This window comes from Dermacentor andersoni, chromosome 11 (assembly GCF_023375885.2).
Source record: "Dermacentor andersoni chromosome 11, qqDerAnde1_hic_scaffold, whole genome shotgun sequence".
NCBI lineage: Eukaryota > Metazoa > Arthropoda > Arachnida > Ixodida > Ixodidae > Dermacentor > Dermacentor andersoni.
In genome coordinates, this window is record NC_092824.1 from 83,392,534 (window position 1) to 83,419,381 (window position 26,848).

Sequence of the window (26,848 nt, forward strand, 5' to 3'; positions counted from 1 at the left end):
CTACCAACCGGTTATTTTCTCCTGGTGGTCCACAGAAAACTCGGCTCCATCACCTGGCCACCATCACGAAGGCGTGCCTTGCCATGTTGCGGGAACCGCACTCGATCTCGCTTGCCTCTCTCAACGTGAGATCGCTTGGTCTTCGTTCCAAAGATATAATGCATGACTTCGTGCTCAACGAGGTTCAGATGCTGTGTCTCTCGTAAACATGGATGGACATAGTCGCCGAAGTGACTGGCTACGTTGGAATAACAGCCGCGAAACGAAGTGACAACCGCTCTGCCAGAGTCGCCATCTACGCAAGAAAAGAAGCGTGTGTGACCACGTACACGTTTAAGTCTGACCCGGTCGACTGCGGTGATGTGTGTGCCGTGAAAACCCGCGATAGAATCGTCATCTTCACAGTACATTTTGCTGGGCACTTCCAAGGCCGACGTAGAGCCGTTAATGCGAACGCACTTCACAGTGTTGACGAGAGATTAGACTTCGCCTTTCGTCAACGTGAGGGTCTTTAACGTCGATGTTTCGAAACAGGAGAACAAGTGGTTCGTAGACTTTGTCTTCGAGGAGTTTGTATTAAAGTGTTACACAGAAAAGAAACTACCAACCACCATCCGTGCCTCGTGGGTTGACCTAACGTTGGCGAAGAATGTTGCAACTGTCAAAACCGAAAACCTCCGTGTATACCATAGCGATCATAAAGCCATTGTGAATGGCGCTGTGCAATAAATGGTTATACACCACATTTGTACTGTACTAAACAAATATAAGCACACAGCTACGCTAAATAAAAATGGTTTGCGTGACTACTTTCTTTCGTTATAGTGACACTTTAGTATATTGCTTTCAAGTGTCGAGTTAATTGCTAATAGTACAGTCATTGCAGAGCACCACATTTTTTACAATACATGTGGCTTATAATTCCATTGAGGTTCATGTGAGTAGCACTGGATAGCCCTCTGAGCAAAAAGCGAACACGTGATGCAGTAAAACCTAGCCACCGATCCTGTTACAGTAGTGGACTGCTCGGTGCAGCCAATCTGTGGCACGTACATTAGCTGCTAGAACCAGAAAAATCCCTGAGCACTTTTGCATGTAGTCGTGTATTGCAAAATGCACGATCGAGTCTGTTCTCGAGGGTCTGAATAAGGCTGTAGAGGCAGACTGATTGGCACAGAAGACCTCCCCTCCCCATGTCCCACTGTTTGCAAGCTTTTGCTGGCAATTGGTGGGGCACACTTTCTCTGTCACAAGGCAGGCATCCCTGTATCAGTTAAAATGATGCGCTCCCTGGCTACGTAGCTGGCAATGTAATAAATCAGGCGTGCATCAGTGTGCTACTCCATATAGTCCACATGGTCCAAGGCAACTGTCAATTGCCGCTTCTGCTGCTTCGGCAGGTCGTGCAGTGTCGTCCTAGGCTAGCTGTTTCTTAATTTTCTCGGAGCAGCTGCTACTCCGCAAGCAGGGACTCCAAAAAAAAGTCAAGGGAACACATCTCTTCCCGTGCTGCTCTTTCTCTGCCAAGCTGTAAAAGCTCATGCACCACTGTAAAAGCTTAACACAGCTGCACTACGTAGACCACGAGGGCTATCTTGCGCAGCGTCGTGGCCTACGAGGCTGACTAGCTGGCGGCGCCCCCGACGGGAGCGCCAACTTTTCCCCCAGTGGCAGAAACGCGCAGCGGGGCCTCGTTAGGCAATGGTGGCGGCGTCGCGCTCTTCACACCTCCCCATTCTAGCCACCCTACCCATAGAGTTAGTATGGCTACGCCATATGAAACGACCACACGCCCATGCGACCGCCACACCGCAAACCGCAACACCGCTTGCAATCCTGTGAAAAAAGAAAAGTGCCAATAAATAGTATATTGCTTACCCAATAGATAGCACTAGCATCAACAAAACCATATCCATAACCTGAAAGCGAGTTGAAGTTTTTGAAACAGGGATTACTAAGCGTGTTGATTAGGACTGTGCAGTTTAATAACAAGAAAATATAGATAATTACTTTAATTTGTTATTAATAGGTAGCGCCACAATCAACACACCCGTATCTTAGACCCGAAAGCAAGTTCAATTTATGTAAGAGATGCTAATAAGTGTATTAATTAAAACCGTGCTGTTCAGTAAGAACAAATTATACATAAATACATTATAATTTTGCCAGCAGGTAGCGCCACAGTAATCAAATTTGCATAGAGTTACTACTGTTCTACTAACTCTATGCAAATTTGTGTTCTGGACTCAAAAGTGAGTTTAATTTTTGTTGCAAAAGGTTCTGCTAAATTTTTTAATTAGGACCGTGCGGTTTAATTACAAATATATATCGGTAAGTTTTTTTTTTTTTTTTTTGTCAATAGACGGCGCAACAATTATTTGGTTTATGGGGTTTATGTATTGGACCCGAAATTATCGTAAGATGTAGTACTAAGCGTGCTGATTAGAACTGCAGTTTAGTAAAACAAAAAGTATTGATAAACACTTTATTTTATTACAAATAAGTAGCGCTACGATCAACAAACCTGTATTTTAAATCCGAAAGCGAGTTAATATTGAAATATTTTTTACTAAGCGTGTTAATTAGGACCGTGCAGTTAAATAACAAAAAGTTATCGACAAATATTTAACTTTTTTGCCAACAGGTAACGCTACAATCGTGAAAATTGCATTCTTGACGAGACATCTATTAGAGGAATTGTCCGACCATAGAGGTGCTCACTATGTTATGTAAGAAACTCTATGCATACTCTATGCGTCCGACGTTTTGGCGCAGAGTACAAGCGGGCAAAGCGGGTGCGAGAGCGTGAATCTGGGGGCTTTTACAATATAGAAATGCTTTTACTCCGTGAATATCTGACTTTTCTAGGTACTATGGTGGACTTACTTTGCTCGTTTAGTATGCGTTTGTCTCTAGCATGCTCTCTAGGCTAGCTGGGATGAGGCGCCGTCCACAAACTTCACTTTTGTTGCTTCTAGGATGTTGCTGGCGTAGTGGAATGGCGTGGACGATTGTTGTCATCTGGTCCGTGGTCCCTGGCAGAGGCGAGTATGTATCGTGTTCCCCCTGGTTCCCCTGTCACACTGGTATTTTCCGTCCTCGTGAATTTTCGCAAACGTCGAACGCTTGGAGAGCGCTCAGTTGCGCTTTATTAGCAGTTATTTAAACTTCAACCTGCTACTAACTCGCAGCGTGGCATCTGCTTCAAAGCGAAGCTTTCTTTGCCTCTTCCTTCGACTTTCCACTGCTGCTGTGGGCTGCTGTCGCGCACACCGCGTCGGGAGGTGATTCAGAGCGTGCTCAGAGATGACAGGCGCGAGTAAGAGAGGAAAGGTGACGGGAGAAACTCGTTTTCACCCCACTCCGTCGAATGTGCACAATGCCTTCTGGAGCTCCCTCGCCGTCGCCACATGAGCCGCTTGATAGCTGTAACTATCCGTGACTCCCCTCGGAAGCATTGCAGAAACTGCAGCTCTTCCTTTTTTACTAACTTGCGAGGCCAGAGGGGAGGCAGATAGAACTGTAGAGAGGAGAGGGAGAAGGGGCAGTTCCAAAATAAGAGAGGGAGGGGAGGTGACTTGAGAAGGCAAGAAAACACCATTACTATACTACAGCAGTTGCGGGGAAACAGGATAAGCTTAAGTTCAAGGTATGGTACAGTACGTTGCTATTTTTAAATATAAATGCCATGCAAATACGTCAAGCGGGCAACTTACGCAGGGCATGCAAAAGCAGAGCCGCATTAATTAAAGCGCACCGCAGGGTCTAGGAGACACTGCGGAAGTGGTCGATCGTCAAATCAACACTTCTGTGCCCGCTGCATTAGCTTTGTGGCTATGGCACTGCTAGAGGTCGTGGATTTTATCCCAATCACAGCAACTGCATTTCGACGGGGCAAAATAGAAAATGCACATGGACTTAGATTTTGGGACACGCTAAAGAACATCACGGTTTCAAAATTAATCGGGAGTCCACCACTGCGGCTTGCCTCGTAATCCGAGTGTGGTTTTGGAACGTACAGCCCCATGATCCAATTCAAGCTTAATACTTCTGCCACAATGCAATGTGCCATATGAGGAAATGACAAGCTCAAGCCTCTCGGAGGTTATAAATTGTGGTGCACAACAACGCCTCAAGCACACACCTTTCCCTGTGTGTTCTGTGTACTATGCAGACAGCAGTGATGCACGCAAGGTAATGTTTAACATCAACTCACCGCTCTCGGTGTTAGCCTAAACATTGAAGAAATTAAGCTTTAGCCGTCAACATCACTGCTAATTATCGTCAATTAAAGCATCCAGCACGGAAAGCTTCGCTTACATCGATTCCCACAGTGCGTGGGATCCGCATATCTTTAATGTTTGTAGTGTCCTCGTCCTACCAACTAACCCATCAATTTGCGCTCAGCCAATTATTAAAAGGATTTAGGGAGTTCTGAAGGTGCTGGTCAATGTCATATTAAGCAAGAGAATTTCTTCAGACGGACCCTGCACGTAGGCATGCATTTTGTGTAATAGTTTTTGAAGCGGGGCATCAGTTAGCACAGGCAGCATAAGCTTCAATTTTTGTGTGATAGCACTTAGTTGCTGGTTTCCCATGTCTGTCCGTCCATGCATAAGCTGCAATTTTGGTGTGGTAGCACTTAATTGCTGGTTTCCAATGTCTGTCTGTGCAGTCCCTTAAGCTGAAGATGACCGCTGTCGTCATTGACCTTCATTTTTTCGTAGTCAGGATCGTCATCCCCATCTTCACATTGCCTTAGCACAAAGAAAAAGAACTTGTCCCCTACGGCCACCACTGGGATTCGAATCGAGACTGCATTAATGTTACTTTCACTGTAGTGCTACCCACTGCATTAGCTATTAGGCAGTTATTATTATTATTTTTTTTTTTGGTTCCTCAACAGTGGTACTTTTTGTGCAAAACCTCGTGAACAGGTAGCTTTGACACTTATAATTACAGACACTATGATGCAATTATGCAATGGCCACACATTTGAACTAGTAACATTCACTCTCGCAGGCTCTAAGTACTCGAGGGCCACCATAAAGCAACCTATTTACATTTCGAGGAAGTTCCTCAAAAATACTTTTTTCACTAGAAAGTTGGTAAGCACCAAGATGGGGTGCTTGTGCGCCGTAATGTCCCATTCTCCATAATTTTTTTAGATGGTCATTTGAAGAAAATGCAGTCTTGAACAAACAAATTATCTGTTCTGCATTATGGCCCTGCATTTTTTTTTTTTTTTACAAGTTGTACATTCACATTAAGAAAAAACTACAACATGAGAAGTTAACAACACAGTGCGGGGATTGATGCTGAAGCCCTTCAGAGGGCACTGAAGGCTATTTCAAAACAGGAGATCAGCTAGTCAAACAATGTTCATTTCTCTCCGGTAGATCACATAGACTGCAGTTAATTGAACAAACAAAAATGCGTTTTCTTTGCAACCACATTTTCACAGGCAAGTTTTCAGAATTGCAAAATGCAGTTAATGAATGCTTTCTTTTATAAATTCCACTCTGCACCATTACAGAGTGACAGCACTGAATAATTACTGTAATGTTTCGCACTTCACATGGAGTCTGAGAGTGGTGGCTTCTGTGCCTTTATTGTGGAAGCCAGGACATGTGGTACTGTAGCATGTGGTACTCTGTGATACTCTTGAAAACAGTATCGGTGGCACAAAAAAGGAAGGACGAGTACATGACAATGATGATGATCAACCTCAAGCATGGCACATACCCACAATACAGGATACACCAACATTAACTGTGCATTTGCGGATTATGGCCCTTCTGAAAGTGGTACTAAGGTGTCTGTGTTGCTGCAGGTTCTACATTGCTTATGCATAGTCACCGCATTCACTGAGAAAGATGGTGTTTGCCACCTTTATTGACTGTCTCCTGGAATATGGAGCCCAGTCATTTACTGAAGGTCATGGACTGAATTTTTTGCTTTGTTTGCTGCACATTTCTTATACAAGATGGTGCTGTTGGATGCCTGGCTTTATGATAAAGGCAAGATTTCCCGGCATTGTTACATTTGCCAGCGCTTCTCAAGCCAGTACTGAAGTGTGTCTTTTGCTGTAGGTGACGTAGAACTTGTAGACTCTGCTTTGTTGCCATCAACTGCATATATATAATTTATTGCTTTTGTGGTGCCCTTACGTGAACATAGGCCTGTTATAAATATGCACAGCGCGAATATTTTGTGAGTCTCGCACTTTCATACAAACTACACATGCTACAGCACAATCTTCCTTCAGTCCTAAGTACTGTACAAACACCGTACACGTTGAAACCTCAATTGCGAGCACTTGTGAAAATGCTGTAATAGTTGTTTGATGTATGTAGCTTATATTTGTGTCTGTTTCTTGTGCTTTGGTTGAATGACTGAATGAATGAAAGCATGCGCTACGGTGAACTTGAGTGCGCCCATTGCCAACAGTGCCATCCTTCAGATGGCAAATACAGTATCGTAGCACCCACCCTTGTGTGGCACCTAGAACCCGGAGAGTTCATGCCTGCATGATAAGAAAATAAAGACGGTGCCTGGTCGTGCCACGCGAAGTCACAGCTTGCAGTTCTATTCCGGCAACAGTTCGCATCGGCTGTCTCTTTCCTTCGCACCTGAGGCATAAGCCTACCAGTGGTGACCTAGGACAAACACAATGACTGATCCGCCTGAACCCTCCACGGAACAGGACTTGAGTCCGTAGGACTTCTTGTCGCTGCAGCTCCGCCTCCCACTCTTCTGGCCCCAGAATCCGTAAGTTTGGTTTCACGAGATCGAGATGCAATTCTGCCTCCGCTGCATCACCTCGGAAAGGACGCGCTGCTACTATGTCGCCTCAGTCCTTCCTCCTGGTGTGCCACTGAGCTCTCGGACATTCTCTCCGCACCCACGAACACCACACCATATCAGCACCTCAAGACCAAGGTGCTGGAGAGATTCGTGCCGTCGTAACACATCCGCCTCCAGGTGCTCCTTACCGAGGAGGACCTTGGTGCTGTACTGGATGCAACAGCTTCTCGGGGAGTGCGACGCCCCTGCCCACTCAGCGTTGCTTTGAGAGATTTTACTCCAATGCCTTTCCCAGCCCATCCGCTTCACCCTTGCGGCGGCCGGCGATGTCACCCTCAACTGCCTGGTGGAGCTTGTCGATCAGGTTAACGAGGTGACCTCCCCGGCCATCCCTGCTGTCTTGCAACCTAAAGACCCAGAGATTTCGTGCCTTGAGGCCTGCAGCTATGAGTTCGCCACCTCAATCGCCACACTCCGGAGCCCCCCTCTCCAGAGGACCATTCGCCTCGTCTTGGTCATCGTGCTCTTTCGCACGCACGTCAAGTGCAGAGTCCCAGCCCTCTGCCTCTCTACTGGTACCATCGGAGTTTCCGACACCGAGCCACAAAATGCACACCTCCCTGTTCGTGGCCAGGAAACACCCACTGGGATCACTGACGGCGGTGTGAGATCTCGCTTGTTGTCCCAGCCGCTTTTTATGGTAACCGTCAAGTTCTCCGGTGCCTGGTTCTTTATAAACACGGGTGTGGAAATCAGCGCGCGTTCCCCTGACTAAGGCTGATCGTTCCAGGTCACCAGGGGAGGTATTCTGTAAGTGTCCACCTAGTGGATTGTACATTTTGGCCGCTGCTGATTGGCTGGGGCCACTTGTCTCTTCCTGCATCCAATCAGCTGCATCCAATCAGCAGCAGCCGAAATGGACAGTCCACTAGGTGGACTCTTACAGAATACACCCCCAGGGCAGTCACTTCGTGCTGCCACCGCCTCGTTCGTAGTGACGTACGGACTCTGATCTCTCACCCTTGACTTCAGCTCTCGCCACACTTTTCGATGGGTCTTCGTCATTGCAGATGTGGTTCACTCGATCGTCGGCTCGGACTTCCTCTCATACTTCGACTTGGATGCCAGCATGCGGTATTGTTGCTTCACAGACAGTCCGACTCGTCTCTCCATATCTGGAGCACTGTCTGACCTTGCTCCCAAGGGCATCTGCACGCTGATACTTTCCTCTCAGTTCGAAAAGATCTTGGTGAATTTTCTGGAGTTAGCAAAGCCATGCAACCTCACTCAGCCACCTAAACAACATACGGTGACACACCACATTGTCACCCGTGGTCCGCCAGCAGCCCTTCGTCCACACCACTTGTTTGGGGACCGTCTAGCTATCGCAAAATGGGCGTTCGACCATTTGCGATAGCTAGACGGTGCATGCTGCAGCTCGGCTATACGCCCATCATCCAGTGTGTGGGCTTCTGCACTGCACCTATTGCCCAAGTGTGATCCCAGTGGCTAGTGGCCTTGTGGAGACTATCGAGGGTTAAATGCCAAGACTCTCAACGACAGCTATCCGCTGCCTCACATCCAAGACATTACATCATGCCTCCACGGTCGTGCCATTTTTAGCAAAGTGAACCTGGTTAAGGTGTACCACCAAATTCCCATCGAACCTGCTGACATACCCAAGACAAACCTAAGACCAGTTCTAGGCGCCTTGGGTGGTGCCTAGAACCCGGATAGCGCATGCCCGCATGAGAAGAAAATGAAGACGGCGCCTGGTTGTGGCACGTGAAGTCACAGCTCGCAGTTCTATTCTGGCATCAATTTGGGTCAGCTGTCTCTTTCCTTCCCGCCTGAGGCATAAGCCTACATACTGTATGAATTGCTTTGGTTGGTATCACCTGAGGCATAAAGACTTTGGCATAGCTGACACAACATTTAGTGTGTTGAGGGAGTTGGGGGTGAAAAAATGTGAAAAGTGGTGCTGCAAGTCAAGTCGAACAGCAGCATGCTCTCTGCTAGATGCACATATACAGTTTGCAGTGTTTAACAGGTGGTTGTATTCCCCGGATTCAAATGATAAGCGGCTTGCTTCTATTTCCCCCGTGCACGCAAAGCCAGACGAACCGTTAGCTTTAAAGTCTGAAATAGAAATGCTGTGATTAACCGTAGAAGCAATGCAGTCAATTGATTTTGTATGGTATGAAGAACCTTATTTAGGTCCTGAGGGATCAGTCTGGGACTGATCCCTCAGGACCTTGATCTTTCAACTGTGCTTCAGAGAGCACCTGCGCTCCCAACCGAATAACTGTTTCATTGCACTCAATGCCTGGTTCGACATTTCTACCACAGTAGGTGCTCAGAGGATCATCTTTCCAGTATACTGTTGCCATAAAACTCTACTTATCATCATCATGTAGTATTCTGTTCAGCCTTAATAACCGGAAGTCACCAGGTCCAGACATTGTCTCTGTTGACATGTTGAACAGGAACTTTGAGTACCTGAAGGCTGTACTGCCGACAATCGTTGAATACACAACTTGTACCAGATAGCTTGAATATGGCATGTGTGCTTCCCCTATATAGACGTGGCAGAAGAAGGGTTATGCAGAACTATTCTGCTATTTGTATATGTTCAATCGTTGCAATAATAATTAAAGACACGTTTGATTGGTGTTAATTGCAGTTTCGAGTTGTCAGTCTGATCTCATGTATACAGCGTTGTCAGAAGTCAAGGTACCCAGCTTCCTTTAGACTTATTGAACTCCGCCATGGACAACATTGAAGCTGTTTCTGCCCTTTCGGTAGCCACTTCAAAGGCATTTGATTCACTTGATGAACTTGTATCATCTCAGAAGCTATATAATTACAGATTTTGAGCCCAGTTTCAGTGTGTATTAAAATGTTACGCTAACCAGACACATGTTGTTTCTCTTGGTTGAATAAACAGCAAAACAATTGGTTTGGAATGAGGAGTTCACCAAGGCTCAATTTCGTTGCCTCTTCTTTTTAACTTATATGAGTCACCTTAGTAACCTCTTTAAGAGGAAGCTTTAGCTCGGGCCCAACTCCGGCGTGGCCTATTCAAATGGATGTAAAGCAAAAACGTTTTTCTGAGCTAACCCCTGGACTGATCTTAGTGAAATTTGTTGCATTTGAGAGGGAAAGTTAAATTCTAGTGACTGTTAAAAGCGGAATTTCGATTTAGGTGCTGAATTTTGTTAAAGAGATATTCAAATATCCGGCAGTTTGAAAATATAGAAGCACAATGTTTACAAATTCATAACTCTGCATCAAGAACAGATACCGCGGTTCTTTAAGCGGCATCCATAAGATCATTCAAAGCGGACAAATTCGACATGTCATTTTACATCTTAGGTGAATTTGTTATGTTGTTTACAAGGGTTCTGCAAAAGCTGTACTTCCATGTTACTAAATTTTTGGGGTATTCATGTGTAACATACCAATTTTGTCAACTTTAGATGCAATTCACACAATTTTATTATAATTTTTCGTTGTTGAGTTAGAGTTGTAAACTTGATAGTTTCGTTTTCTGAAAATTTTCAATTTTTGCCAATTTTTGATAAAACATTGACGACATTAATCGAAAATTGGAAACCAACAGTCACTAGAGTTTAAGTTTTTCTTTTAAATGCAACAAACCTCGTAAGGTTTGGTGCAGTGGTTGCCGAGGAAAACGAATTCTCCTTTTACATGCATTTATATAGGAGCCCCCAAGCTAAAGCTTCCTCTTAAGCTTCATCTATTGCATCGCGGGCGATAAAAGCCCTTATTTCTTTCTCCATATCTTCTGGGCTCCTGTTGCAGTCCGGTAAGAAGACGAGAGTGAAAAACGTAGCATCCTTTTCTCCTCTGCAGTAGTCTGCAAATGGCAAACAGTGTGAGCTGTTTCGAGTAGTGCATGGAGCTGACTGTTACAATGAGTCGTTTATTATTTCCGTGGCAGCTTTTATGAGCAATGCTAGCAAGGTTACAAGACAAGCCATGAAGTTGTGTGGAACGGTGCTTCAAACAAACTCGTTTACAGACTGGAATGAACTTGTCTACAAAGACACCTGCTCTGTATCAAACAGACAAACATGCACACTGCCATTAACTGTGCAGCTCTAATATGGCATTTTCGTTGTCATGTTAGCGGTGTCAGAGCATGTATGTGTTGCGCACGCTTTTTTTTCTAGGAAGAAGGACCTGTTGCGTCAGTTTGTAGGTGCGCTCATAGATGATAGTGGCACATTCTAGAATTTACCAGTTCACCAGTATTAATTCTGGCAGGTGGAGGAAGTGCAGTAGTAATTGAAAGGTGTACTTGTGGCAGGAGGTATGTCATAAAGATGACAGAGTTCATGGTACTTGGCTACACTGAACCAAGTGTACTATTCTGTGTTTCTGGGGAATTCTGGAAGGTATTTTGAAGTGAAATGTACCATTAAAGCTGATGGAGCGTAAAATCTGATGCACACTGCATTCAGCCAGCTCTTCCAGATTCCGGAACATGGAAGACTAGAGGAAGAATCTTGCAACTGCTTAACAAAAAATTTGATTTGATCAATTGCTGTTTCCACTAAAGAAGCACCTGTATTGGCCAGGAGCCATTGAAACAAGGCTGACAAAGTCGCAGAAAAAGTTCAACAGCGTGAGTGCAGCAACGTTACACTAATGGCAAACATGATTCCACTACATGCGTGAAGGCAGTCTGCCTTCACGCGTGCAGTGGCAGTCTACAGTAGTGTAGTGGCAGTGAAGGTAGTCTGCCTTGTCTAAAAACATTTCTGCTTCATTTTTTCTCTCCTGCTCAACATATAAGGCTTGAGGATTAAGACAGAGTCTCACTGTTTAGTGCAATGCCTTTGTGACTGGCTGTCCACAAATTAAGCAATAACAATGTATTGTAATCATCGATTCTCTTCAGAGTTTTTAGCTTGCACACCTTGGACTTCCGTCAACCAAAGGACCTGGCAGGATTCCGTAAAGGCTAGTCAACAATAGACCATATTCATACTATCAATCAGGTGATAGAAAAATGTGCGGAATATAACCAACCTGTATATATAGCTTTCATTGATTACGAGAAAGCGTTTGATTCAGTCGAAACCTCAGCAGTCATGGAGGCATTGCAGAATCGGGGTGTAGACGAGCCGTATGTAAATATACTGAAAGATATCTATAGCGGCTCCACAGCCACCGTAGTCCTCCATAAAGAAAGCAACAAAATCCCAATAAATAAAGGCGTCGGGCAGGGAGATACGATCTCTCCAATGCTATTCGCAGCGTGTTTACAGGAGGTATTCAGAGACCTGGATTGGGAAGAATTGAGGATAAGAGTTAATGAAGAATACCTGAGTAATTTGCGATTCGCTGATGATATTGCCTTGCTTAGTAACTCAGGGGACGAACTACAATCCATGCTCGCTGACCTGGAGAGGCAAAGCCGAAGGGTGGGTCTAAAAATTAATCTGCAGAAAACTAAAGTAATGTTTAACAGTTTTGGAAGAGAACAGCAGTTTACGATAGGTAGTGAGGCACTGGAAGTGGTAAGGGAATACATCTACTTAGGACAGGTAGTGAGGCACTGGAAGTGGTAAGGGAATACATCTACTTAGGACAGGCAGTGACTGCGGATCCGGATCATGAGACTGAAATAATCAGAAGAATAAGAATGGGCTGGGGTGCGTTTGGCAGGCATTCTCAGATCATGAACAGCAGGTTGCCATTATCCCTGAAGAGGAAAGTTTATAACAGCTGTGTCTTACCAGTACTCGCGTACGGGGCAGAAACCTGGAGGCTTACGAAAAGGGTTCTACTTAAATTGAGGACGACGCAACGAGCTATGGAAAGAAGAATGATAGGTGTAACGTTAAAGGATAAGAAAAGAGCTGATTGGGTGAGGGAACAAACGCGAGTTAATGATATCTTCGTTGAAATCAAGAAAAAGAAATGAGCATGGGCAGGACACGTAATGAGGAGGGAAGATAACCGATGGTCATCAAGAATTACGGAATGGATTCCAAGGGAAGGGGAGCGTAGCAGAGGGCGGCAGAAAGTTAGGTGGGCGGATGAGATTAAGAAGTTTGCAGGGACAACATGGCCACAATTATTACATGACCGGGGTAGTTGGAGAAGTATGGGAGAGGCTTTTGCCCTGCAGTGGGCGTAACCAGGCTGATGATAATGACGCTGATGTTCCCATGGGCTTGATCCAGCTCCACAGTCGCCGCTTTTACAGGAGCGTGGACACACGTATGCACTGCACGTCACCAGACCATTTTAGCGTCAATCCTTTAAATTTGTTAACGGACAGAGCCATGCCTTATATTTCCCATGCAATGGACACGGGTAAAGGTGGAATAAAACCTAGCTGACTAGCTTAAACGTGTTTTATTACTGCAGTCACATGCATGAAAGCTGCTGTCGTGACCACTATTTGGTATCTCGACCACATAGCCGCGATCAGCTTCTACAGTGGTCTATGGCTATAAATGGCATAACAAGGTTCGCTTCTTAGATTTACCTGGGTGCTAAATGTATTTCAACGTGTGGAAGTGCTTTCGTTCACTCCTGAATGGTGCAGTATACACGGATAACCAATACATGAGCATGGAGTGATTCTGGCATTAAAATAATCCGATTCGTCGTCAATCCCACGGGTTCATTAATCCCCTTGTTACTTTCACACAATTACCTATGTTACCGTTGCGACAAAAAAAAAAAAAAAAAACGCACCAAACTTGCAAGCAACATCCAAGGACCACGAGAAACACGTGGAGGATGCACACCTCACCAGAATGCCGGAATGCCTAGGGACAAATGCCATGACAAACGCATACGAAACAAGCAAACTTCTCCATCATAGTACCTAGGCAAAGTCGGATATTGAAGGAGCAAAAGCTCCCAGATCTTCTCTCTCACACCCTCTTGTACTCGCACCTGTGGGCAAACATCGTGCAATTCTTCAAATGACTGTCTTGTCACTCTTTTTTTTTTTTTTTGTACAAAATAGTGGTGCAAGCCAAGTCGCTGGCCATCGTGTCTTAGGCATAGTTAGGCAAAGTACATGTGAATGTTGCCACATTAATAATTTCAGCCTACATCATAATGGGTACTCATTCTAGTTGTCGTTTACAACTTCACTGTCCAACCATCTTCACAGCGTGGATTGGAGACTATTTTTATGAACACTCCAGGCGCATTTCCACTGTCTGCGTCGCTGTAATGTTCCGTATAAAGTCCAAGTGCGATGTCACGACTGTGCACCATATGCTAACTTTGTGGGTGTGAGTGACGTAGGCAGGGACGAAGCACGCTGTCTTCCATTGCACGCAAGGCAGCTGGGGGGGAGAGAGGGAGGATTTACTTCAGCAGCGGTTGCAGAGTCTAGCAGTGCTGAGGGCTGATGGCTTCGTGTGCACTGTGTTCTTGCAGCTTAGTTCGGATTGAAGCGAGGGGCAGCGCGAACGGCAATGCACCTGCTGCTACTGCCACTCTTTCTCATGCCAGCGTTTTGACAGCGAGTATCTCCGGTCATTGAGATGCCTTCACGTTTACTTGTGCGCACATGGCACTAGGCTTGCTAATTTAGTTAGTACGCCTATGTTTACAAGTTTATACAGCCGTTAAAGCTACTATCCTTACTTTGTATAGCTGTCCACTAATTCGCTATCGCAATTGATACTTTCCCTTTCGGGCGAAACTGCAAGTTTTTTTTTCTCTGCCTAATCGCGCTCACGGGCGTGCCCAGTTGAGATAGATTCACTCTTGCTGCGCACAAGGCTTAGAATGTAATGTTCTGTACTCTGCAATACCTCGTAGAAAAGACGCATTATTGCTATTCACTTCGCTTACTTTGTAGACTATCATGAGCGAAACATTTAGCTTCCAACATTCGTGTACTGTTAGTGTAGTCGCCGTCACCCATACTTCTGCACATTGATTCAAGATATACGTATATGCCCATTTACTTAATCCTGATACATAGAAGGTAGATTGGGCGCAAGTTTTGGTAGATGAGTGCGGTAAACATGCGAGAAACTTACTATATGCCACGAAGCAGCATAACTCCCTTTGTCCCTGTGTAAAAAGTGGGTATTCATTCTTGCCAAAGTTCCGGGGTTGAAGTCCTTTCTTTGGAGGTTAGCGATACAATTCGCTGGCAGAGGAGTGAATTTTTTTATCCTTGAGGAAAGCCGTGCATCACAAAGGGCCGGCAATGCAGGCAGTCCATAAAATTTCATAGTCACACACATTAATTCCATTATAATAGGCCACTCACTTGCAGCCGACTACTGCACGCGTCTTCCCTCTACCGTTCCACATTGTGGAGCATGAGTGAAGCGCATTGCGTTATCGAACACCCAGTTGCATTACCGACAGCTGATCGCACAGTGGCAAGCATGGAGCTAGGCAGAAGTGGTAATGGCTTCGTATTCGAGCACTTTCGCTGAGGCAATTAACGTGCGGTGTGCTGCCGAAAGCTGCGACAACAGTCTCCCAGCGATTGCCAGCTTACCTGGCTTGCTCATTTGCTACCATCAGCGTCTATAAAATCAAATTATTGGAATTTAAGCGTGCCATAATTGTGCATACGTTGCGCTGACCAACATAGGCACTTTATTACGAGCTGCATGCAGTCGTGTATCAAACGCCACTGGTCTGATTCGACGGCCCAATGAGCTAGGTCTGCCAGCTCCTTGCCATCGGCGGCTGTCAACAGAGCCAACACGGCGGACGTCCTTGCGAAAAATTTGCTGCTCCCATAAATGTGATTTCATTGGCATCGTCTGCGTAAAAATAAAACAGCTAGGCAAAGACGTTTATTCTCCCTTTGATGCAGGGGTGCCGTCTCTTGGTGAGGCTACACACCACCCGCTCGCTCGTACCATGTCAAAAATCATCGTACGCGGCAAGTTGGACCCTGATATGCCGTACAACGGATTTCACGCAATATTGCACCATGCGTCTGTTGCTTTTAGTCTAAGTGCGACAACATCGTGGGCGCGCGCCCTATTTGGTAGGTGTGAGTGAAAGCTTGCGAGGGTGAGCCGACAATTAACTGATGGCGTGATGCAGTGACATGTCTTGCGCTTGCATGGGAGGAAGGCAGGGAGGGGTCGGGGGAAGAAGGGAGCAGGTTAGTGTGCCTCTTCTCTTCTCCAGCTGTGTGGGCTGAGCACAGCCTATCTTGGAGGCAATCTGCGCTGAGTTCGAAGGCTAGCCGGCCGGAGATAGCTTATGGCTTCGTGTGCAATGTGTTCTCGCACGCCTAGATCGCACTCAAGTGAGAAGCAGCAGGAAAGGGGAATTCGCTTGCAGCTGCTGCCGTTGTTCATCATGCCACAGTTCCGACAGCGAGTTTCTGCAGTCATTGTGTGAGATGTTCGTGTTTGCCTGTGCGTGCATCACAACGTGCTTGTTAATTTAGTTGGTAAGCTAATGTTTACAGCAGTTTATGCAGCTGATAAAGCAACTAATCGTATTTCGAATAGCTTTAATAATTTGTTATCGCAATCAATGCTTTGTCTGTCAGGTGAAACTGGGACTTTTCTTGCTAAAACATTGTGTGTGCATTATATTTCTACTTTTTTTAGGAGCCTTAGTGCTACTTCTACATTATTTTTCACAGAAAGTGCGTGCGCATTTGATTTGGGGGCGTTGCGCATATACTGCCTAATGAATCAGCAGTGTGTCCCGACGTTTTTTCTGCATCTGGTTTAATTGGATCCGCCAAATAATTTGATCAATTTCGTCGGTCCAGACAGGGCTGAATTAACTGGAAGTCTGCTCTATGCAGGTTCAGCTGTACGTGTGAAAGCTTTATCACCAACTGAAATGGCCTAAAAACATTTTCTAAGCCAAAATGGGCGCATCAAGAAGCAGTGCAATTAGTAAATGTGCAAATAAAAACAGGTATTGTGCAATGTTCTTGCATTGTTTTGCTAATGCAGCTGCTCATGAGTCTGCAGGAGTCAGAATTAACTTATTCAACAAACTTTATTCAACATATATGTCTGTCTTGTTTATACAATGCTCTCGCCCTTTCGCCAGGCAGGTGACAATGACAAGTGAAAAATTGTTCAATGGCACACAAGAAAAAAAAAAAAAAAGAGAGGCGAATCTCACAGCCAGGCGAGAATATTCTATGTTGCTTCAGTAAGGGAGTACAGCACACAAGGCCTTAACAATCAAGCACACCAGCTTGACTGCTTGTTCATTTGCACTTGCATTTCATGTGGAGGTTGCATTCAGTGTTAAATTCCATCTAGTACCACATTCGTACGTGCCTGCTGCATGCAAGTGAATAAAAATTACTGGCCATTTGTGCCAATGGTTGGTGGAAATATTAAAATTTCTTGTTTCAAAGAACAGTGGCCACTCTACATTCTACAGCCTGCTTCGCGAATGCTTCACTCTTTGGCATAGAGGGAGCCACCGTTCCTTTTGATGAATAAAATTGCATTCTTTAGTCCAGCATCACAGAAACAGATATACACTTTTGATTCATTCCGAATAAAAGGCAAGAGCTGCATGCAAAAGACAGCATGAGATACCTTATGCACAGCATCGCCCCTGCCATATTGGTTATCTGCCAGCTCTATGCACGCTAGCTTGTCCATAGCATGTGTACACCTGGTGCGACTTGGCTAGTATGCATAATGCTGGCGGGTGGCCAAGAAAGTAGGGGCAACGGTAGAGCACTTGCGCTGTGCTAAATTTGTTTTATCTGAATGCCACCTCTGTACGTAATACCGGCACAAATGAGCCTGGCTGAAAAGTAGTTCATATAAGGCTCCCTTATTCATGGAACATTCAACACAACTTGATAGCATTTTTAACAGACATCATCGTGCTCACACATGATCAAATAGCTTGCAACTAAGCTGCACGATGAAAAGCTGGGATGTGAACACAGAAAGAATGGCACGCGAGAGCAGCTCTCGTAGTCAATGGGGCCCAGCTTACGTGCGACTGTTACACTGTGGTACCAGTCATGTTTCTACAGGTACAATAGCCATGTGATTTGAAGTTGAATGGGAGGGACAGCCAACACTGGCACATGCTGCCATGGTTAAGTCGTCATCGGACAGGAGAACATTGCAGCGATATAATGTATCAGTGTTGCTTCTTGCCACGCACGGAAATTAACAAACTTCTCATGTAGGCGCACTGAGCTCAATTTAGGTACCCTTAGCTTCAAGACTCGGGCGATATACATGCATTGTGCAATGATAGCTGTTCCAGCGCTAGCAGAAGACAAAGATGCTCCCTACAGCAAATAACTAAAACGCCAAAGAACTGAAGTACTTCTAAAGGCTCCCGTGAGGTTGCTGAAACGTAGTCTTCAACCGTTTAGTTTTTACTGTGGCTGATGCTTTCTTTTTCTTCTAATTTATGCTGTGATCATTCACAATCAGTTTTATAACAGTAGACTCTTGTAATTAAATTGATTATTGGCCTGCTTCAAAACTGTATCCCTAGCAATGGCACAATCAACATGACGAAGCTTGGTATTCCGTACATTAGTATCAGAGCACCTTGTGCTTTTCTGGGAAAGCTATAAAGAAAGTTTGCTAACTACTATAATGACGTGCTAGCTTATGCTGTGTTGTATAAACATTATGTACAGCAACCATCTCGCCAACACCTGAATAAGCTGGTCATGTCCCTTTCAACTTCACAGGAGGAAAACATTGCATTGTAACTACAAGCCGCTGCAATGCCTCTGGCAAGAGGTGGCCAATCTTGTCACAGTCTCTGCACATTTGAGCACACGCATGGCATTGACTCTGCAAGTCACACAAAACAAGTGCACAGACCTGTCACCGTCATCTATGATTATTGCACAAACTTTGATATACAGTTCAGCTTGGCCCACCCCACTATCCACTATGCAAAGGCAAATCACCACGTGTTGCACAGTGAAGTTTTGTTCACGAATTCACTGCAGTCGCAACTGCTGGTGACGAAACGGAGTTTAAGCGATGTCGTTCACAACACTTCGAGGGTTCGAGGGCAAAAGCGACAAATTCCAAGCGTGCAGTCGAAGCCGAGTAGCTGCACCCAGGGGCACGCCATCGCGAAGAAAGTGTGATGCAGTTCAATATTCCAAGACGACGCAAAATGCATCGGACTAAGTAAGGCAGCTGACGTGGCTGAAATAATGTTGCATAAAACATGTACGCATGCTCGTAGAGCACAATGAGTGGCTCTAGCCCATCATTAACAGCTGCACTGAAGAATCCACACAAAACTTTAGTGTGCAACATGTGGCAGGAAACTTTGGCTAAACATCCAAAAGACAGCTATGCTGGCGGAGAAGTGGAGATGTCCCCGCGTTGAAAAATGGTTGCGACACTAAATTGCTTCAAATGCGCCTGCCTATGCTAATGCCTCTAAAGCTCATACATTCCTTGATCCCTTTGACCACTCTCATTTGAGTCATTCTACTTTGTACATAAATATATCGGCAAAAGCCAAGACAAGCACCGGAGTCTGACTACAGCCCGCCAGAATGCAGCCAGGCATTGCAATGTTGCCAGGCGTCGCTGTGCCACCTGGAAATATGCAATAGCTTGGCAGCATGCCTACCATATTTCTGTGCGTATGATCTGCATTAAAAATACTTCATAAATTTACATATAAAGTGGGGTGTGTGTTCTATACGGAAAGTTTGCCATAAGGTCCTGCTTGATAGGAACATGAAGTGAACAATGATAAAGCCACACATAAAAGTAAAAGTTTACTTACGAATGTACTTCACATTGCTCTGAAGCTACTATACTGTATTTCAATAGGAACTGGCAGTGAAAGCGGCAATGCATCACCGTATCAGTCAAAATTATTTCTGGGTCATCACTTTGTGCCTGATTGCTTTTACAAAAACTTTAACACTTAATAGAGTTATTTGCGTGAATGGGAAGGAGGGGAAAGGGGTACCCTTTTTGCCATTTATGAGAGTTGTAAATGTAATTGCAGATTATTACATGGACAGGTTATACGCACGAAAATACAGTATATTCAATGAAAAGGCAAGCCACAAAGTATTAGATTGTTGCAGCTCTCGCACGCTACTCAGTGAAGCACAAATGCCGTCAACCTAAGTTTCATGAGAAGACCTAAAGGAGGTAAGCACAAGTTCATGTAGAGCTTGTATGTGTGGTTTGCACTTGGACAGTCCCGTATTGTGCCAACAATGCACAGTTTCCATAAGTATACTTGCAAGGTTTCCCAACTCTAAATGCCTCACAACACAGCAGCAAATGTCAAACTTGCTTCAGGGAGGTTTGAAGAAAGTTCTTTTCCTTTTGCACTAAAGGCAACAAAGTTGCACGCATTTTGACAACTGCAGCACCCCGCCCAGAGACGGGGTCGTCTTTTGTAGTTGCAACGAATCTCGCTCTGCTGCCCACAACATGCCAATGACAATCGAATGCCCCAAAACTTTCTTACACCACGAAAGAAACAAAAAACAAGAACGTACAAACACTGCGATGCAGAATGCTTAAATAAAACAAGGACGATGTGTCCAAAGGACTTAAAAATGTCTGAAGCTGCAATGTAGCACGCAAAAAAGCAGCCCCAAATCGAACATCACTGTTGGCAGCATAGGCCTGCAGCACAAACTGAATGAAGGTTGGTTATCCCATCAATGAGTACACATGTAGCAGTTCCTTTTTGTTTAAACATGGCAGCGGAACTTCATGGTCTACGGTGGCGCTGTAGAACCTGTAGAGAGGAGATGCACCCTCCACTCTTCACAGTTATGTCGAAGTGTGAACTCTCGTTTGTAAAACAGGTAACAACTGGTTGCCTTTTGAAACACAAGTGTTCAGGTTGAATGCCTGTGGCGAACAGTAGTGGGATCAAGGACAAATGTTGTGGGAGGCCAATGAACGCCATAGAGGGCAAATCACACTTCAGGGTGTTGTCTTCTATTTAATGTGACCTTTGCACTGGGTTCCAAAGTACTCTATAGCTTGCTATCGCCAACCAATCCACCAGACCTTTGCTAGGTTGGATGATTGTATTGTCAGCCAGTTCAGACCTTTGATAGGTAAAGCGTATATCCCCATTTTGAATTTACTGTTCGACTGTTACTAAGACCTCTGTGTGGATCCACAAACATAAACTTATTTTTTAAGTAAGGTTTAGGCTTGGGAAAGTTGTATAACGTGACTTAAATATTACAATGCGGGAAAGAAAGAAGGCGCAAGACAGGAAACGAGGGGCATACGGAGTGCTGACAACCAACTAGGCATCACCTATAACTGAATAAATGTATATATACAATAGAGGACTCACACACACACACAAAAAAAAAAGAATTGGTTTAACAATGACATAAGATAAGAACCAAGGTATGTGGTTACTACAATTCAAGTGCTGGAACGTTAAGCTTAGGTACTTAGACAATTGCTATTCTGTGTGCCCCTCAGCTCCTGCTTTATGCCTCGTCTTTTTTTTTTGCGTTGTAATACTTTAATCTCGTTCTCGCCATCAGTGACCTGCTCTAACTAATGTGGCTTCGACTTGGCCCTATGGCATTCCTCCAACCTCGCAATCTTTACTGAAATCAACTCTGCGAGTACAACAGTCTCTCAGCAACACAGACATGACGAAAGAACAACGTCCCGACCAACCACTTGCTCACAAGCGAAGCTTTTTCGCTTGTGGTTGGGAGTGCTTCCTTCGTAGACTACATATGTACAATGGCGGCGCATACTTGTGAACAAACGGGAAAGGTTCGGGTGCATTGTGACTGGTCTGGTTTCAGCAGAGGTGTCCGTTTGGCAACCCCGTCTGGAGCCTCTTGATGTGATTGTAGATCTTGAGCGCAGGCCCCAACTTTAGAGAGAGGCCTGTGAGGACGTCGCTACGCTTCAACAGGAGCAAAGACCGGCCGTCGATTTCCTAGTTTGGGGAGAAAATAAACGAGCAGGGTTTATTCTGATGTGACTCGTCTTCAAATCCAAGAATTCACATAAGCTGTTTAACCCTATAGGCCCCAAGTCCAAACTGTGCTTGTCCTACCGATTAGTACCAATATCGCCGAGAATGACTACCGTTCATCCACACTGCAGTTTCTATTGTTTTATTCACTGTGAACAATGTGCGCGCGTCTGCTTACATACCAATGCCTCCTTCTTAGTTAGGGCACTTGTGCATATTATTTTGTAGTTTACATTTGTCCTGCTGTCATATGTTGAGAGAATATTATTGAAAACCTTTCGTACATTATGATATAAAATGTATGTGTATGTGTGTCCTACTCAAAACGTTTCTTATTCAATGTCTTCCCCGAGTACGAAAACCAGGATATATTTAATACTTTTTTTCAATCAGCACATTACATGCTCATTCCTTGGGGAAGTAAAAGAAAATGTGATAAATGTTTTGCAGTTTTCCAGGTAAGATAGTGGGAGTTCAAGGGTTAAAGTGGAGTTCTGTAATACTAGTCACGTGCTCGCCTTCACTGACCAGTGAAATCAAAGGGCACTAAAATCCCCAAGCCCATTGCCTCTGTTCCGTAGCTCGCATAATTAAGCAGGCAGATTTCAATGGCATTTGGTTTGAATGACTGAAGAAAACGAGCATGTAACTGTGGCATGTGTATAAAAATTAGAAATTTATCATCCAGCCATCTATCATGCTTATGAGCGCAAAGTATCATTCTTGTGAGGCCATCAAAAAAGAACCAGATCATAAGGTTTTCATTAAGCAGACAAATAAAATGGTGTAGCTTTTCTTTTAGTGCAATCGCTTGAAAATGCAATTTTTGTTGTATACATGATGATGCACTAGACTGTACATAAAATGGCAGTTCAGGTTCCCAAGTAAAGTGTGGGTACGAGTTCTTTGCATTGCTGCATTTCAAAATAAGCAGTCACAATATTGCCCTGCACGTGTCTATGCATAGAAAGTAGCTTATAGCCAGTTATGTGTGGAAAAAAAAACTCTGCATTAAAGCTATGCACAGTTGTACACTGGGCATGAAGCACAGCAAGACAACATGTCCCAATTTATTTAAGGCTAAATACTGACTCATTGTCTAAAAGTGGTAGCCAAGTGAAGTATTCTTGCGACAACATTATTGGATACGAATTAATATCCAAGAATGCTTTCAGCATACAAGCTATTACACCACATGTGACTAAGGAAAAGAGAATATATAATCCAGGGAAACTTGCATGACTTTCTTGAACATCTCACTATCTCGCGCTACAGCATTACACAAGTAATCAAGTCTGAAAAATGCAAAAGAATGTAAATGCTGTGGGAGTCGAGGTGCCTCTCACGCCTTGTCCCCCAGCTTGAGCGTTGTGCTTAGCTTGGTCTCCGGGAACCGCCATACCAAAGGCAACATGGCAGGCACAGGTAACGTGCCGAAGCTGATTTCCCATGCAAACCATGCTTCTCTCTCCAAGCATTGAGTCACCACGCAAGCATACATCCCTGATCGGCTTCCCGAGTGGCAGCCTCCAGAGTGGCGGCCCCCGGGTGCCCTCTCCACTCAAGCTCTCAACCTCTGAGCGCTTCATTTCTGTGGCAGATGCTCACAGGCCTGCAACGAGTTGGTTACGTGAAAGCTTTGCTCCCACCACTTCTCATTGTCGCACTTGATGGACCGCTGCCCAGTTAGCGCTACACAACGGGCATGCATACTCAATCAGTACAGTGGTGAGCCTTAGCCAGTAAGAGCCGTGATTGTCACACAGTGCTGTATCTCGGGTCAATAAACCTAAGCTTGTTGGCAATCTGACTCCAGAGCCTTCTCTAAGCCGTGCCGGAGAGTCAACGAACCTTGCCGTAACACCTTTGTGCATTGTGGAGCAAAGGCGTGTTGTGCCTTTTCCTGAACATTGCTCATAGGGTGATCCTTGTGCAAACCCATCGCCACAATGCATCTGGCACATATACTTCTGCATGTTACCTTTGTCATTTGGCCACAAAAAGAGCAGGTTGTAGTAACGGTCATGCTTTTGCGGACCCTACAAATATCTCAACACAGCCTGAAGAGCATGCAGACCGCCTTTGAGAACCACCGGTGCCAGGCAACTGCTAATGGGGACTTTTGTCTGAAGAAGTGGCCCCTCTGAGAGCCACAGTGTTTGGCATGCTCCTTTCATGAACATGCCCTACCCAGAAGTCACGGTTCTCCCACGTATTTACTATCCAAGCCTCTCCTCACCTGGTCCCTGAATGCGACCGCTTGTTCTGGGAAGCCAATGTGCACAAAGAATTTCTCGACTTCTTCGACAGACCAGTCCTTGGCATCAGGAACCACATCTGGGTATTTGTCCAGGGCTATGTAGTATGCCGACCTGGGAAGAAATGAAAGTATGTTCAATGACATGCTCAGCAGCGACACCTCATCAACAGCATTTAATTGGTCACATCACCAACTTGCAAACATGGAATGGCTGCTAAACATTCGTTTCACTGACAAGTGTAGAACTGTCATACGTACTACCGGTGGTTGCGAGTCACTGGCAGAGAATATGCTCAAAAATTATGCGCTGAAGCTTCATGCAAAATCACGGTTACATGATGATGTGGTCATTCATTCGATAACCTAACTGCACAAGATGTCAAAATTTCATGTAGGTTTTCTCACAACAGCCGATCAATGTTAGTGCCCTAACTAAAGTCATTACTGACGCTCCTCCTAATTTTTCTTCCAGAAGTGAGCATGTTATTAAACGCAGAATATTGCAACAGTCCACTGCACATGCAAGCATACCGATCACTGCTCCACATTTCTCCAGCTGGCTGCAAAACCTCCAGTGCTTTCAGTTAAAACATCAGTGAAACCGCAGAGGTCTGCTCGTCCCAGAATCCTCACTTTGCCTCACAAGGAAGGCATGGTTACAATTATGCAAACAGAACACATCGTTGTTATTAATATAAAGGAAGCAACAGCAGCAAGTCTTTCAACCTTATTATCATAAAGTGTGCATGTCTGTGGTTCACCAGCTTTTGTGACTGCACAGTTATAAGACTTGTTGCAGTGGCTATGGCGTTGTGCCGCTGTAAACGTGGTAGCAAGTTCCATTTCTGGCCGCAGCAGTCTCACTCAAATGGAGGCAAAATGCAAAAACATTCATGGGGTACTTAAATTTAGGTGCACACTGAAAAACCCCAGGTGGTCAAAATTATTCCGAAGCCCTTAATTACAGCGTTACAGTGTCCCTTATAAGCCACTGTGGAGTTCCAGGATGTTAAACCTGACAATTCAATTTTTATACTTTAGAAAAAACTGTGCAATTCCATGCACTGTGGAAATCGGCGTCAGCAAAAACTTTCCCATTTGCTCCACTGCCTTGGCCTGACGACGTCATCGCTTGTGACGACCAATCGTTGCAGTGCAGGGTCTTCCCTTCACCCCGAGACAGCATTGATTGTGTCAACCAATGAGCACCATGCTACAAACGCACCTCGCACTTTCCTTCTCTCAGTGCTGTTCCCTTCCAGACCACCCACACTCGCTTCTCTTCCGTCCAATCACCACTGTCCAAAGCATCCAGACCCATCAGATACCACAAAGAATGCTTAATGCAACCTAAACCCAGGAACGCACAAAAGTAATCTCTGCGGTAAAACAGTCCAACCATCAAACCCACAGGAATCCACAAAAATACTTCAATAACTTACAGGTCAGTGTGCTCTCCATCGAAGCCCTTGAGCTCTTCGTCTGGCACGGGGGAGTCGCATGGTGTCGGGAGCCCCACTGAGTTGTCCACTTCTGGACCACAGAGAAGAGTTGCACATTTGTCCTATGACATTGCGTTGGCTATTTTTGTAGAGTGTTTGCTGAAAGAACTGTATCTTTTGTCTTTGTGCAATGCTCTAATGTTTGCATGAAATGTTGTGTATACAATTTTATACTGTCTATTAATTATGTATGTATATTATGTTCCGTTATATACCCATTACATATACTCTTCTAGTCGTTCTGTGATGCTCCCCTTACTCCATGCCTCATACGAGGCCTGTAACGAAATTTTAAATAAGTAAGCAAGCTCACAATACCTTAAGATGGTGATATGCATTACGGAAGGCACTACACAAAAGGCCAGCCTAAATGTTTGCTGCCGCTTACCAGTTTTGATCTTGACACCAGCAGTCTTCTTCGTGACATCACAGCACGCCTTGCACAGCCACTTGCCTGCAATGAGTTAATTTTAAGATTTAGACAGATTGAAAACTGCAGAATGGGCTATTCTAAGAACATTTAAAAAATGAAGGAATAAAAAATGTGTTTTCATTTATTTATTTCATATACCATTAAGCGCAAAAGCATTGCAGAAAAAAGGAGGTTACAGATTCTTCAACAGCATCAAAAAATATGTCAAGTCATGCAACTGTAAAACAAGCAAGATAAACATAAAAGATATTTAAAGAACCTGCTATCACGGGCATAATAAATTTTTTAGCAACTAGAACAGGCAGGTAGCATAAGAAAGGAAAGAAAAAAAAAAGATTAATAAAAACATAAAGCGATAATTTTATGGTACAATCAATTCCAACAGAAAAAACCAAGGAATAAGACAGGAAAAAATGTTGTCTGAACAAACAGCAACCTGCAATGAAAATGATGTTAGTGGGAAGGCGGTTCCAATTTCACGATATGTACACATTAGAAGAACGCAAAAAATTTTGCACCCCTAACTTCAGCAATGCTCATGAGATTGTGCCACATTAGCTGTCTCCCATCATCAGCTGCGAGTTCCATGTACGAGTTAAGGAGAGCTCCCAGAAAATCTCTACAGCCACCAACATCCACTCATGAGGAATAGGTAGTGGGAAACGTGGATGCGGACGAGGGCCGGGAGAGCCAACTGGCGCTTCTGGACCATGCCCAGCTCGTGCCTGTGGGGCCCTGGAATAGGGGCCCCAACCATCGCGCCTCATTTTATTTATTTCCAATAAAGTTTTTACTCGCTCTACAGGAGCTCCATAGGAGATTGTTGCAGCAACTCCACAGAAGTCGAAGCATTCTCAAGTGCATGTGTCTACGGCGCCTTTTTGTGTG

At 44.8% G+C, this 26,848-nt stretch overlaps 1 protein-coding gene and 1 long non-coding RNA gene across 6 annotated transcripts in view; one reads left to right on the forward strand and one right to left on the reverse strand.

Moving 5' to 3' along the window:
• Positions 1–1,788: 1,788 nt before the first annotated feature.
• The window catches only part of LOC129381739 (uncharacterized), a 57,926-nt gene continuing 32,866 nt past the window's right edge, over positions 1,789–26,848 (forward strand). The window contains exons 1-2 of one of the 3 annotated variants that reach the window (XR_008609861.2): positions 1,789–2,868; positions 2,979–3,048. This is a non-coding gene — a long non-coding RNA (uncharacterized lncRNA). The remainder of the gene's footprint in view (positions 2,869–2,978; positions 3,049–26,848) is intronic. The other 2 variants (XR_008609860.2, XR_008609859.2) reach the window with 2 other exon arrangements.
• Positions 16,791–26,848, reverse strand: part of LOC126518346 (histone acetyltransferase KAT6B-like) — a 35,880-nt gene continuing 25,822 nt past the window's right edge. For 2 of the 3 annotated variants that reach the window (XM_050168193.3, XM_050168194.3), the window contains 4 exons: positions 25,916–25,981; positions 25,468–25,558; positions 24,005–24,137; positions 16,791–21,726 (listed from right to left, as the gene is read on the reverse strand). In XM_050168193.3, the coding sequence (XP_050024150.1) occupies positions 21,586–21,726; positions 24,005–24,137; positions 25,468–25,558; positions 25,916–25,981 (431 nt within the window). In that variant the 3' untranslated portion in view covers positions 16,791–21,585. The remainder of the gene's footprint in view (positions 21,727–24,004; positions 24,138–25,467; positions 25,559–25,915; positions 25,982–26,848) is intronic. The other variant, XR_008609858.2, reaches the window with a different exon arrangement.